This window comes from Typopeltis vanoorti, chromosome 23, assembly GCF_054136105.1.
Source record: "Typopeltis vanoorti isolate ZY-2024b chromosome 23, IOZ_Tvanoo_1.0, whole genome shotgun sequence".
NCBI classification, from domain to species: domain Eukaryota; kingdom Metazoa; phylum Arthropoda; class Arachnida; order Uropygi; family Thelyphonidae; genus Typopeltis; species Typopeltis vanoorti.
Genome location: NC_143571.1, coordinates 54,573,310 through 54,588,976, shown reverse-complemented (window position 1 = coordinate 54,588,976; position 15,667 = coordinate 54,573,310). Strand labels below are relative to the sequence as shown.

General features: G+C 33.0%; 1 protein-coding gene across 1 annotated transcript in view; it reads left to right on the top strand.

Annotated features, from left to right (window-relative positions):
• PolE1 (DNA polymerase epsilon catalytic subunit 1) overlaps positions 1-11,454 on the top strand; it is a 415,552-nt gene extending 404,098 nt beyond the window's left edge. The window contains exons 52-53 of the mRNA XM_090412775.1: positions 5,729-5,861; positions 11,290-11,454. Of these exons, the coding sequence (XP_090268901.1) occupies positions 5,729-5,861; positions 11,290-11,403 (247 nt within the window). The 3' untranslated portion in view covers positions 11,404-11,454. The remainder of the gene's footprint in view (positions 1-5,728; positions 5,862-11,289) is intronic.
• Positions 11,455-15,667: the final 4,213 nt, after the last annotated feature.

Here is a 15,667-nt window from a genome sequence, read left to right as displayed (position 1 = left end):
TGCATTTTTGAAAACTACAAAAAAAGGTTCTGCATATGAAAAGAAAACTTTTTAAAAATGAAAGTTTACTTAGTATCCTGTCAAGTATATAAATTAATACAAACATTATCACATATTCATTTTGAATACTTCATACTGAATATATTTACATGCACGATCAGTATTCCCTCTCATTTTTGCCAGCCCATGTGTGTCTGAAAAACATTCCGTGTGCCTGTTTCCAGTCTTAGACTTAATGTGCGTGTGTGTGTTTGTGAGCGGCACATATCTTTTAAAAGATCATGTATGTTGCATACGAAATATTTCTGTGAGCGCATCCTAAATGCTTATTCCTTCAGCTACTTAAAGTGTAGTTTATAAACAAATTGTCACATTTGTCTAGCCACTCAAATTTAAATGAATTTGCAGTTCTTTTCTGCTTAATTTTCAACAATGACATTTTGAAGGTTAAACACAATAAAACTTCCAATGTCAATATTTCTCATATTAACATTGCTTTTTTTTTTTTTCCATCTTGCTATAACGTGTAGAATTGCAAGCACTAAATTAATCTGCTTAAATCTATATAGCTATAAAAATTCAACACTGTTTTGCACAGGTTCAAGTGACTGCAGTGTCTAGACAGTAGACATTTTAAACAGATATGCCTCTGCAACTTGCTGACATCAGTATCAGTTTGCCCTACATGCTGCAGACTAAAAGCAACTAATCAGACCATATTAAGTTGGAATGAGTTACAGTAATATCAGAGTGGAGACATTGGAGAAGTAACTAAATAAAACAAGTGATAATTTGTTTTTATAGTACATTGAAAAAAATGTTGACTGTAAATTAGAAATTCTGAAAGCAAAAATTTTGTGCATGCAGTTGGCTTGTACACTTCTTTTTTTAAACACATGCATGGCTTGGAGCATTGTACATAGTCTGCACTGCTGCAGGTCTTTTTTAAATAGTTTATAACATGCAGTTACAGCTTGTGTTTGTTTCTTGTATAAGCATAAAACTTATAGGCAGTCATTGTTGTATATCTTCAATCCAAATGGCCAATAATTTTTCCACCATTTCTTCTATTAATATGCCTCTTTTCTTGGAAGAGATCATGGATTGTATTGGCAGAACCTTTCATGTGCTACATGATGCAAACTTTATCTTTTATAATATATCTAACAATCAATTCATTCATTTCATAAACTCATGCAATGGCTCATTATATTTTTCATGTTTAATAATATCCACTTTAGTCTCCATAGTTATATGGAAACTAAAGCAGATATAATTAACCTCTTCTTACCATTGGGAATACATATTTTTATTCATATCACTTTTATGTTTCTCAGACATATTTAGTTTATATTTTGTTTTCAATAAGTACTACATTGGTTCACTAACAAGATGTAACTTGCACTCAAGATAGAAGCAAAGAAAAGGGTAATGACAGCATGAGCTGAGTTTCAATTTACTAGGAAGGTCATCTGTTAAGTTCAAAGTGGTGCTTGATAGATGCTGTTGCTAGTCTGAGTTGAAGCACCACAACCAACTCAGATCTGTGTAAGTAAAGGACACTGCCTATGAAAATTTCAATTTCTTACCATAATGTTGTGCTCCTAAACAATTCTAGTGTAAGTTATCTGCTGCATTAAAATTATTTCTTTAACTAAATTGAATAACAGATGTAACAAACTTGGCATGAAAATTTGATGAAACTATGAAAATAGGCATGATTGTTATGGGCAATTTCAGTTATGGTAATATAGACAGGAATGAAGAGATGGCATCAAGAACCAAAGAGAACTTGGTGTATGACCACTTCCCATGCACTGCTGACATTCCTTCTTTATAGCTTCTCAAGCCACGACACTGCTTCCATCTTGTCATGGCCTCTTTCTTCCTCCATTCCATGTCCTCATAGTTGAAGTTTCCTATAATAATTGTTCTATTGCATTCATTGTGCTAATCTGCTGATACATGGCATCTACATCTACCTATGGACACCCCCCCCCCCGTCTATATCAGCAACCAAAAATATATGTTGTCCTATTGCCCTCTATCTTACACCAGACAGTTTCAAATGAACAATCTCCTCCAGACCTGAAATCCTCTTTAATTTCTAATTTTGTTGATTGTAGTTCTTCAGCTATCATCAGCAATATTCTCCTGTTCCTATTCCCTCTATCCTTCCTGAAAATACAATACCCCTTTACATTCTATTCCTGTAACTATATCTTTTTATGTCAACTAGGTTTCACTGATGCCTATAATTTTTGGCCAAGTCGAGCTCACATATGCCAGAAATTCCTCTCCCTTATTTCTGATACTTCTGGCATTTGTATACATGTATTTCAACATCCCCTTGATCCCACAATAATCACATTCAGCATTGCATATTCATTTCTGCACACACACATACACACACACTCTCTCTCTTACTTACTTTATCCCAAGGGTGGCCATACACATATGCATGAGTGCATTCTCTTCCCCAATATCTCTAGTTTCCCTGGTTTTGCACTTCCAAACTCTCATTTAACACGTTCTCTAAACATCTAATTTCAAAAACCATTCAAATGTGGTCCATCATATAAGTTCTTTTGTCTATATCAAATTCACTCCATACACCTATAAACTGTGCAATCTTATTTGATTCATTAGCAGTCATGGCACTTCTCAACTCTGTCCTATCATATCACAGAGGTGGATGAATTGGAGGTTCTTAGGATATTGCAGAATCTCAATGTAAATACAACTATGGGATTAGATGGGATATCAGCTAGGGTTGTGCAAGGGACCTGGCAATGCCTTTGACTAGGTTGTTTAATTTAAGTCTTTCTACTCCCTTGGAACTCTGATCGAGTTCCAAGGGAGTAGAAAGAGGACAAAATAATTCCTTTGCATAAGGGAGTTCTAAGACTGTAGTAGCAAATTATAGACCAATCAGTATCTCAGGCATGGTGGTAAAAGTACTAAAAAATTGGTAAAAAAAGAGAATTCAAGAATGAGTAGATAAAAGTATGATGCTGTATGAGGGTCAACATGGCTTTGTGAAGGGATCAGTTCATGCCTTAGTTATTTACTAACCTTTTTATAATAGAGTAACAGCCAAGTTGGATAAAGGAAATGGCTACACGATTTTGCAAAGGCATTTGACAGAATACCACATGGAACTGTTATGCAAATTAGAACAAATGGGGATGGATGTGACACTGGTTAAGTGAAAAAAAGAGGGTGGCTGCTGAACAGATATCAAAAAGTGGTATATGAAGGCAAAAACAGGTGACTAGTGGTGTGCCACAAGATTCAGTGCTGGGACCATTGCTGTTTAATTTATACATAAATGATATAGGAAATAACCTGCAAGGAAATATTCAGTTGTTTGCTGATGATGCAAAATTAGCTAGAGTAATAGTTAATCAAGGCGATGTGGAGAGCTTGCAGGATGATTTAAATAGTCTGTCAGTATGGGCAAAAGTTAATGGGTGTCAGTTTAATATCAAGAAATGTAAAGTTATGCATTTTGGGATAAATAGATTACAAGCCATGTATCACACTGATGATACTGTACTCCAGGAAATAGATGAAACTAGAGATTTAGGGGTGGTAGCCCATTACTTGGCTATTGAAGAACACATTAGCAAGTGGTTATTCCTTTTTATAAGGCGTTGATACACCATCTGGATTACTGTGCTCAAGTCTGGTCCCCTGGGTTTCTTGGGGATGAAGAAGTGGTGGAGAGAATTCAGAGGCAAGTGACCAAGATGGTGAGTGGTCTGTGGAATGCAGAAGTTGGTTGATAGGAGAAAAAGAGGGAATATGATAGAAACATTTAAGTTGTTTGAAAGGTTTTATAGGATAGATGCATGGGAAATATTTCAGCACTGGGCTAGAGAGACTAGAAGAGGGGGTGGTTAGTAGGATGTGGGGACTAGATTTTTTGCTTAGAGAGTTGTGAATGAGTGGAATGGGTTGCCAGACTCAGTTGTGAGTGTTAATGGGTTCAAGGAGAGGTATGATAGATTGGGTCTCCTGCAGTGAGTCTTCAGACTCCATGGAGGTGTCTGTATAATAATAAAAATGCTGAGGTAGCTGACTCACTATCTTTACTTCCTTACTCTTCATTTTTGCTTCTTTCAACAACTCATCCTCTTTCATTGCATCTTTCTTCCGTTTCAAATCATTTGCATTTGAATGCAAAATCCTTTTGCATTCCCTAAGGGATATTCTTAACAACACACACTTTAAGAAATTACAGCTTTAATTAAATCAATACAACATATGTAAGGTTTTTTTTTTTTATTGTATTCTAATGATTCTTGATTGTTTAGCTTTAATATAAATATTGCAAATCTGTTGTTGGTCTGTTTTTTCAAAATCCTTGTTGCCCATTAGTTCATCATCAAATTCCTGACATGTATCCTCAAAGAGTGTACAGGATATGATAGCACTACATGAAAAATTTACATCATTACTAACTCCCTATCTACAATTTTCCTCCAAATCAGTCTGTTACTTGTCAAGACTCCAACATTATCAGATCTTATATTTCTATCATCTAAGGCACTTTGTACTGTATCAATCCACCTATATCTTGGTCTTCCTCTGGGTCGTTTTCCTGCCAACCTGGCAGAGAACACTTGTTTTGCTAATCTTTCCCCGCCCATTCTGTTTAAGTGACCATACCACCTGAGATTATCTCTGCTAACGCATTCCTGGATGCTGACAATGTCAAGTTTTCTTTCCTAATATCCTAGTTTTTAATATGATATTGCCAATGATGCCATCTTTCTCAGGACTCTCATATCTGCAGTCTCTAGTCTTTGGTCAAGTGTTTTACTTCTGACCCAAAGTTTTCGACTAATTTCTCTCTTATTCCATATGAATTTATTCAATTGACTTCCTACCATACCATCTTTGTTGATTCTGTTGTCTATTTCCATATTTAATTTATCATTAGTTAATTCACTCAAATTATTTATCTTTCCGATATTTCCAGTTATTTTTGTGCATAATAACTCTAATGTTGTGCAAAGTAAATGTATTTCTCTGTCGTTTTCTAGATTTATTGTCTTCTTTTTTTTTGAAAATTGGTATTGTTACCTCTTGCCAGTCATTTGGTATTTTCCTTTTGTGAATTGGTTCTCTTTCATATTTATCTTTGAAGTATCTATGAAGTGTGGTTTTCTTTTCTTTCAGTAAGCTTTTTTTTACTTCTTTTTTTACAATGGTGTTCATCTTTGATTAGTTTTTGTACAATTTTTTCTCCTACTGCTTTATGTATAAATATCTTTACACTATCATATATATATATATATTTTTTTTTCCGTATTTCATGTTTTCTTGTATTCTTTTGTTTTTTTCTAGTTTTATCTTTCCACGTACTAACTTAGTCACTTTTTATATCTGCTGATGTTGGAACTCTTGCATCAATCATTTTCCTGATCTATTAGTTGATCAATGAGTGGGATTTCTGCCCACTTGTATTCTACCCTATTATTTTATGATCAAAGAATATATAATTCTTAATTCATTATTTGCACAAAATTGTAGCAGAGTTATTCCATTTTCATTAAATCTCTGTATTATAATATTATATCAATTCAGCTGTTTTTTTTTTTTTTTGTGTGTGTGTGTGAGGCAAGCCACCTTCAAAACATTTGTGTGCATGTGCATTACCACCTTAAAAATGCTGCTACTAGTACTTCTTCATTTCAGTCACATGTTTATTTCCTTTCAGACCTGTATGGGTATGCAGCGTTTGCAAGGCTCCATATGATACCAAAGAAATTGAAACACTGTTAGTAGATTGTATACAACAGAAATCTATGGCCTACATTTTACAAGATCTTCAATGTACCAAGTGCCACATGGTAAGTTTAAAATATTCATAACTAAGAGCTGCTTGAACTTTTGCTACAATGTCTGTAAAATTATCTCTTGATATTAGAAAAAAAATTATGGTTAGTATTAGCTTCCTAAGAGATGTTTTGTATTAACACAGTGCACATTTTGAATAGTCATCCCTCATTCATAGGGTCTAAAGGAATATAGATGACACTCTCATTAAGGTAATAATACTACTATAGCAAAGTACCAAAAAGGCCTGACCAAAGATACATAAGTACAATTCAGCTCTAAATAAAACTTGCTATTACCAACTGTCTGGTATAACAAACCATTTCTATGGTTCCTACAGCTTCTCTCAGCATAGTTTTGAAAACTAAATTTGGGAGATAAATGTATTTTGTATATTTCTACTGAAGTATTATTACCTTTTTACGTAGTACCAGGATTTGTGCTGGTCTGTAAATCTCTATGACTTTCCTGTTAGCAAGTGTATCCCTTGCTTTTTTAATAGACTTGAGCATTTCTTTTTACTGGTAATAAATAAAATGCATTTCATAATCAATGAATTTGATACAGATAATCACCTGATAGTGGTGTCTCACCCCCCATCATTTTCCTTTCATATTGAATCAAAAGTGTATGTTCACGGTAGGCACAAATAAATACTTTCATTAGGTACTGTTTCTGGGAAAATTCCCATACTACTCCTCTTAAACAGTATTATTTTTAGTACTGCTATTATAGCCTGTTTTTGTTTAGGAGTGTCCCTTTTACTCAAAAAAATTTATATATATATTTTAGGGCATTATGGGTGAGTATTGAAGGCAATTATAGCAGAATAAAAGAGAAGGAAAAATTTTGTACATACCTTGTTTTGTTACTAGATGTCTTCAAATTCCATGTTCTTGCTGAAGGTTGTTTATAACGGGGGGGGGATTGACATGGGAAGAATAAATTGGAAACCTGGGTTTATTTTAATAATATATATATAAATATATATTGTGTTTAAGGGTGCTTTTTGGGGGAGGGAAGGCGAAGGGTTTACTTATGGGAAAACTGGGGCAAGGGAGAACGTTAACGGGGTGTGAACCATTTCGGTTGACTGATCATCATCGGAACATTTTCGGAATGAGTGTAGAGCTATGTCATGACTGCAAGTTGAATCTGCCATTTAGCAACAACAAATGCCATTATTTGGCAGATTCAACTTGCAGTCATGACATAGCCCTACACTCATTCTGAAAATGTTCCGATGATGATTCGCACCCCGTTAACATTCTCCCCTGCCCCAGTTTTCCCATAAGTAAACTCTTCCCCCCAAAAAAAGGCGCTCTTAAACACAATATATTTATATACATATTGTTGCAATTAGGGATTGATTCAGGATGTATACATTTATAAGATTAAAATTTAACTGACCCCGAGAAAATATAACAAAAACCTTTAAAAAATCATAACTAGTTTCATCGGTATTCTGACTTCTTCAGGTGAGTAAGAAATAACATGACTTATAAAAATAACAAGGTAAAAAACATGGACTTTCTAGCTTAATAAAAAGAAACAGAATAGTAACAGTCATATATGAATAGGCAACCGGGTGCTACTGTTGGCATGAGTAGAATGTGTGTGACAGCTAATTTTAGAGCACCAGTATTGGATTACTGCGCTATGTGAATCAGGCAAATTGTAGCTTAGATTGTTGTTCAAGTGTGAAGTGTCCAAAATTATTTCTTTTGATTCTATAATACGTCTTTCAAATTCATCCTTACATATATATAAATTTGTGTGGTCCCAATCAACTTGGTGTTCTTCGAGGTTAGAGTTTGCGGAGAAGAGCACGACTGGAAAGGGCGTTCACTCATGTTCTACTGTAGGAGATGTCATGTCTATGTTCCTCAAGACGAAATGAAACAGATTTATCTGTCTGGCCAAAATAAGGTCGACCACAGTCGCACATAACTTTATAAACACCAGGAAAATGCAGTTGGTTGTGTTTTGGTTGACTCAGAAAAGAATGAAGTTTTGGCAGAGTAGTATAGTCGGTCTTTATGTTGAATTTCTTCATAATCCTTTATATATATATGTGTGTGTATAAATAATATATATTTATATATATATTATTAAAATAAACCCGGGTTTCCAATTTATTCTTCCCATGTTACCCCCCCCCCCCCCGTTATAAACAACCTTCAACAGGAACATGGAATTTGAAGAATCTAGTATCAAAACAAGGTATGTAAAAAATTTTTCCTCTTTTATTCTGCTAAATAGCCAATGTATTTAAAATAAGGGACACCCCTAAACAAAAACAGGCTATAATAGCCGTAATAAAAATAAATAGTTTCATGTTGTATTTGTCCGTGGAATGGGGTGTATGACAAATCGTGAGATAAGAAAATCTGTTTTTTGGGATATGTAAATAAACATATCCCAAAAATAGCACTACTTCTGTTTAAAAAAACCTACATCATTCATTTTTATACACTAGATTCATAAGGCATATTCCAGTAATTGGACCACATTTTTTTTAAATTTATTTTTTATTAAGCTAAAAGCACAATAAAGAAATAAAACCCGACAAGTCAGGAGTAAAAGGTAACTGAAAGTTAAAACAACAAAAAAAAGAGAAATTAATAGTTCATACTATACAGGTTGTAGCTGCCTGACTGTCTATAAAATTAAAAAATCAGAATGCAGATTCAAAGCAGTGCTAAGTTTAAACAATGCTGGATGATACCACGTTCTGTTGTCCGAGGTCTGACTGAGATATATTTTTTTTATCAAAGCTGACCAAACTTGGTGTAGAATTAAGCCTTGGTTTTTTATTGCATTGTGTTGGAATTCTAAGCATGTTTGCAGCTTCTTTAAATTTCCTTATGTAACAGTTTTTTTCTATATAAGACATGTTTGTTTTCTGCCAGAGTACGTTATGGCCAATGGAAGTGGTATGGAAAGCTAGACCTGATTTGTACATCTTTTTAAAGATGTACAAAAACATCTGCTTCCCCAGATCTTCATGTCTGTCCTACGTAGCAGATGCCGCAAGAACAATAAATTTTACAAACACCTTGTTTTTTTAAAGGATGATGTGGAGGTTTCGGGGGATATAGAAATCTTGAAATTTTTTCCAGTGGCAGAAAGGCTACTTTGATGTTATGTTTGTTTAGTAATTTTGTTTAGCCATCTTGTCTGTAACATTCTTGATATATGGAAGCATGATGGCGTTTTTGAAATCTTGTAGGAGGTGTGTGTGAGGATTTTTTTGATAGTCTTGGGTTCATAACCATTTTTTTTTCAGGATCTGTGTTAAATAATCCAATTCTTCATTTCTCTGTGCTGGAAATATTATAAGCTCTGTCCCTCAGGGTTTTTATTAGACCTTTTTGTGTTGGTGGGTTTTCTATATATTGATTAAGAAAGTTATCTTTTTCATTGACTTCTAATAGGATGTCAAGAAAAAGGAAGTTTTCTAAGTTCTTCTTGTTCTAAATAATCTGAATAAACAAGATTGTTTTTCAGAAGTACTGGTAAAATATTGACTGTATATAGTGAATATCTCACTCACACACAGGTGTAAACAAAATAGATGTTTTATTGCAGCAGTAATACAATACAGCTTCCTATTAACCTTATGTGGGAAAATTTATTTTAAGAAATTTTGATCATGCATCCTATCCTTCTGTTCTTTTACAGGAAGGGATGAACTTCTTTTGGTTTCTGAAGTTTATTCCAAGAAATCAAATAAAAGCTTTGCTAATATTTTAATCCCTTTTTATTTTTCAAAAACCATGAGGTAAAAAAGATCAGATATAAAAAACTATATGCAGAGTCTGCATTTCTAAACCTGTTGATGTGCCCAAGACTTTTCATACAGAGCAAATAGCCTATAACATATGTGAAATATCATGTTGCATGATTTAGAATTTCCTTTCATAAATGGAATCAAAAAGTATCTGATCAGATATAAAATGGGTTTGGAATTTATAATCAAGTGCACTATACTGAACCAAACATAGTCCACTGATATAGCCTGGAAAATGCTGCCTGTGGTATGAGTATACTATTATCCCCACATTATAGGCAGATGGAAAAATCTGTTGAGCAGTACATTAAAGAGCATTCCCGAGACTGAGGCTACACAACCAGATTACAAACAATGTCCTCCTATTATAGTACAAACAGGAGCATACATCCATATATACAGTTATTTTGAATTACAGTAATATCTCACTAATCCGAACGAATAAAAACCATGCTCGTTTTGATTAGTGAATTTTCGCCCAAGAGACAACAATAACTAGCGTTTAAGACAAAAGTAATCTGATTCTAATGATACATCAATTTAATTCTGGAAATAAATGAAGTAACTCAGAAAAAAAAAGTTACTGTACTGTAATGTAAAACTTAAAAAGTAATATAAGTTTATTTTAGTTTGTATATATCTTTATTGTTGAGGTAGTTGACTTAATAAAATTGCATAGTTCAGTACATAATTTGCGTAAAAAATATCACTTTCTTCTGTACAACACATAAAACAAAGTTTCACAAAATAACACAAAAAAGTTTTTTTTTAATTTCTCTGTAAAAAAAAGTCACTGATTTTCTTTCGCTTCTTGGAAGCTAAACTTTTTTAGAATGCTTCTTCTCGGAGCTGCATTAGCAATAAAGCTTTGTGGAATGGCGTATCATTCTGTTAGCCCATTCTATACACATATTAAAACTGTCAACTGCCTCTTCATGTTTAACTTTTTTTTCTTTAAATTCTTTATCATCATCATCATCTGCTAATTCATTCTGTAGCGTCACATTTGTAATTTAAACATCTGATTTGATTTCGAATTCACTTTTGGTTCTACCTGTAATCCATTCCGTAACATCTGTTTGTGAAATTTCAACATTTGGATTTATATTTTTAACCAAATTATGCACGTTTTGAATTTCTGCTTTTTGTGTATCACCGTAGTTATCTTCGTAAATTCTAGAAGGCCACAGTTTTCTCCATGATACTCTAATTGCTTCAGGGTTTGAGGATTCCCAAGCAACATCAATTGAGAATGCTACATCCTTCGAATTTATATTTTTTATTGATGTGGTAACGTCATAATTTTGGGAAATTACATTAAAAAGCAGGTCTTTACGATCTTTTAATTTAATGGAGTGTATTACGTTCTGATCCATTGGTTGCAACAATAGAGTACAGTTTGGAGGCAAAATAATAGTACACAAAATAAAAATTTTTTTTCTTTCAAACCGCAGTTCGGATTAGCGAGATACCACTGTATCAGAATTTTACATTATACCATGTTGTCATTATGTTATAAGTCAGCTTCTTTTTATATTTTTTGTACACCCAAGATGTCCTTTGCATTAATAAAATAATACACTATATTTTGTTTTTTTCCAGTTGTACTCTCTCACACACATTATTATTTATTATTATTTTTTAAATAGATAAAACAGAAGAATATGTCAGTTTACTGTGAGTGTGCTGGACAGTTTAGGACTCTGCAAAAAATTGAAGACTTTGGAAGAAAACTGAAAACATTTCAGAACATTGCCAAGTAAGTTATTACTTTTATGTGACTTCCACTTACTAAAGGTTGTAAACCTATAGCACATTAGCACTGGGGTGGGCTAAGGATTTTTTTTCCCTTTATTAATATATTTTGCCTTTTTATGTCATGCCACTTTAGCACCAGTAAGAAAGAATGTGATCTTACAGAGTGATAAAATTCATTATCAACCTAAAGACAATCACAAACTTTCATGGATTGGAGAGAGCAGATATGCTAAATGCTGGGCCAGTCAGGCTACAACAAACTATTTTTATACAAAAAGAATGGAGAGAGAATGAAACCATATTTAAATATTCAAAAACAAATGTGGCTTCATTTCCTATAAGAATATCCTCACAGTATCCTCAGAGGATATTCTTATCAGCATTTCAGTGCACAAAGTAAATGCAAGTATTGATTTTTAACAAATAATGTAACTTAAGTAAAAATAGCAATTCAAAGGCCTTTCCATGAATATTTCAAGTGAAATTAACAATGCCAAGAAGTTATATTCTTGGTTTAATCCTTTATCCAAGCATGAAGTATCTTCACAACTGGGCTACTTGTAGATAGATGCTGATGACTTCATAGCAATTGCCTTAGTATCCCATAATTCAAAGCACACTACTTTCAGATGTGTGTAATGCTATGCATTATAAGAAGGGCCACATGGTCTTTGCTTTGTCTGTCAGATACCTGGAAAAGATATTAAAGTTCAAATTTTGTCTGTGGTAGAAGTGGAATTTTTACAGCCAAAGAACATGCATTTAAATGTACATGTTCCTGCTAGCCCATTGTCTTAAATCTTAACAGTTAACTCACACAAACTGGAAATGATTAAAAAAAAAAAAAAATTGCTTAGAAAAACTGTTGATCCTCACAAGTCAGGATTGTTTTCTACTTTTGGAATTCTGGCCATTTCTTACACAAAAACAGTTGCATTGAAAAAGATGAGCACTGTAAAGCACATTATTATTATTTTTAAATCTACTAAAGCAGAAACTGTTTTGAAGATAAGAAATTTTGAAAGGAATGATATATTAGGATCAGGAAGCACATTCTTTGCTATTCAAATATTTGGCAGTTTTAAAAAAAATAATGTATTACTGAAAACATAAGTCTATAGCAGGGGTGGGCAACCTTTTTAAGTGTGCATACCATAATCACCAAATCTTTGATGCAAAATTTTCTCATGTGCCAACTGAAATTTTGGGGAACATATTATTATTTGGTGTATTAAGTATTGGGAGAACCTTTTCAAATAATCAGAAATCACACTAGAATGGTAAAATCAAAGAATATTGTAATTCTGTCATGTAAGATTGAATGAATGTAAAAACTAACGACAGAATTTTTACTTAAAAGTCCTACCCTGTGTTGATAGCGTGGATATTTTTTATTTGCCTTTAAGTGTAATTCTAGCTGCCATATACAGCCACACAATTTAAAGATGCAATTTTTAACATCAGCAAAAGAGTAAACAATAATTCTGAAAAAAAAATTTTTTTTTTATAAAGATCAATCAGACATAAGTTTTTCCACTCCACAATCGTTTTATTTGACTAAAGCACAATAAAAAAAAAATAATAATATTAAAGATATCCTTTTATCAATTTTTAATCCCTTACATAAAATTACAGATAAAATAAAATGTTATTTTACCTACGTAATATATTAAACTGAATGGTTAATCTTTATCATTTTCAGAAAACATCAAATCAAAAATAGAAAAATAGTGGATGTTTTATTTATTTAGCATCGATGAGACTTCTGCTGCCAAATCATTGATGACAGATGGTTTATATTTTGTGACCTTTAGAGATATGCATAGGCTACTCCTATTACAAGACTTAACAAAGTTCATCACTGAGAACAATGATTCACAAGAATATGTAAATGCAAAAATGGATAGTAATGCTGTTGCAAGGATTTTTAAACAAAAGTTTCGGGAATAGCATTCTAAGTTCCTCTTTTTCCTGCACTTCTCTCTATTACTCCTGTCTCTAATCGCTCCTTTTTAAGTATTTAATATTTTCCAAGTCAACTCTGAGGTCAACAAATTTCTGCCTCCAAATTGAACTACTTTGAAAATCATCCATATTTATCCACGAAAACATCTGCAAGTTGAATTCATTCAGTTTTATCGTGCCTGGAAACTTAATGAATTTTGCATTCTCTTCTAATTCACTGAACTTAGGAAATCTTAGAACTGCTCAATAGTTGACACATTGATGGTCTGTTTTGTCATCTTTTGGAGATTATTGATGTATTTCTTTAGGTTTGGAAAATATCTGAATCTATCACTGTCTACATCCCTCTTAAACAACTAGTTTCATTTCGAGAGTCTTACCAGAGCCCTGTAGTTTAAGGTTCAAGTAATTTAAACGTTTGCAAAAATCTGCGAAAAAACATCAGTTCACAAAAAGTCAAAAAGAGATTTATCTCATTCAGGCATTCAACAAATCGTTTCAAAACAAGACTTTGACTAGCCAACGAACATTGTTGCACCCTGAATCCACCTCATTCAATAGATTCTGAAATTGTCTTTTATTCAAAGCACATGCAGAAATGTAATTAACAACCATGATCCCTTGTTTGCATCACTTCTTGAAGTTCCTTTTGCACATATAGTCTCATGGATGATGCAATTAAAACCAATCAGTAGATAACCAACATGATTTACAAATCCTGCTTCCTTACCAAACATGCTGGGTGCACCAGCTGTTGTGACAGATATCAATTTAGCGAATAGATAATTCGTTCATAACTGCTTTGCATATTTCGTCAACCCTACAAAATCGAGCAAAGATTATTAGACTAGCTGATGGTGTAATGCCTGTGCTCTCATCAACACAAATAGAAAAGAACTTACATGAAGCCAAATCCTTTGTTAATTGTTCTGCTGTATTCCTTTCCAACTTAAGTATCCTATCCTTAACTGTTTTTCTACTCACAGACAAATCTTTAATACACTGAATAATTTTTACCCTTTCTGAAAGATTGTCAAAAAGGAAAGATGCACATTCTAGGCATGCTTCTTTAATATACTCCCCATCACTGAGTAGTTTTCTATGTTGGGCAAATAACTTTTGAAACCTCAAAACTAGTAGCAGCAACTAAATTGGAACTAGGGCCTACCTGACAAATTTCATCAAAGTATCGGACTGTTTTTTGTCTTGCTCAGTTCATGAGAAATTAATTCTTTGTTCTTGCTCACTTTTATTGCTTAAATTCTTATGAACAGTTTGAAAATGTCTCTTTATAGAAGAAGTCCTACAAACAACTGATTCAGAACATAAAATGCATGATGCTTTATTATCTTTCTTAATCATACCAAATTTTCCAGTCCAGTATTCTTTAAATTCTCTAAAATCCTTCCTCTTCATTTGAATGTCGATGTTTCTTTGCTGGTGGTTGTGACATTCTGTACAATCTGTAAAGGGCAGGAAGCAAATAAAAATATATGATAATGGTATATATATATATATATATATATATATATAGCATAAATATGAATAGAAAAAAGGTGGTCAAGAAGGGAATAAGGCAAAAGGAAAAAAAGAAATGACTGAATGACCAAAGTTGTACAACCACAAGGTACATACAAAAAAGAATTACTTTCTTCATACAGCTTCAATTTTAATGAAAATCGGATCATATGGTATGAAAATGTGGACAGAAATGCATGGACTGACAAAATCTCATCATAATCACTCTCTACATACGCATACCAAGTTTAAGCAAACCAAAATTAGTACAATTATAAGCCTACCTACACATATGCAAATGAAAGAGAAGGGTACATATTAGATCACACGTATGCCTGTCATCTAGTCACATGTAGATAATATTGATAATACATTTCACATAGCCTTAACAATAACTTATGTTTATGGCAACGTAAAGAAAATTTGCATTTATCTAATAAATGAGACATTAATTGACAAATACTTCCAATCCATATTTTAATGACTTACAATTTAATTAAATTCAAATCCACACACACTTTAGAAAACCGATGAATTCTTACGAAAAAAATATATATAAAATGATGGTAAAGGAGTCACCCCATGTCTGTCTGCCTGCCTGGCGAATGATGCAACAAAACTTAGACATCGATATATCACAGAGGTAGATAGCTTGGAAATATGAAGTTTGTTTCCTTTATTGCATTTTTATTTGGTATCGCTGTACTTAATAAAATTGTATTCTATTAAGTTAAAATATACAACTCAGCAAAGATGCTTGGATTGTAGTTATTTATTTTTTAAGGC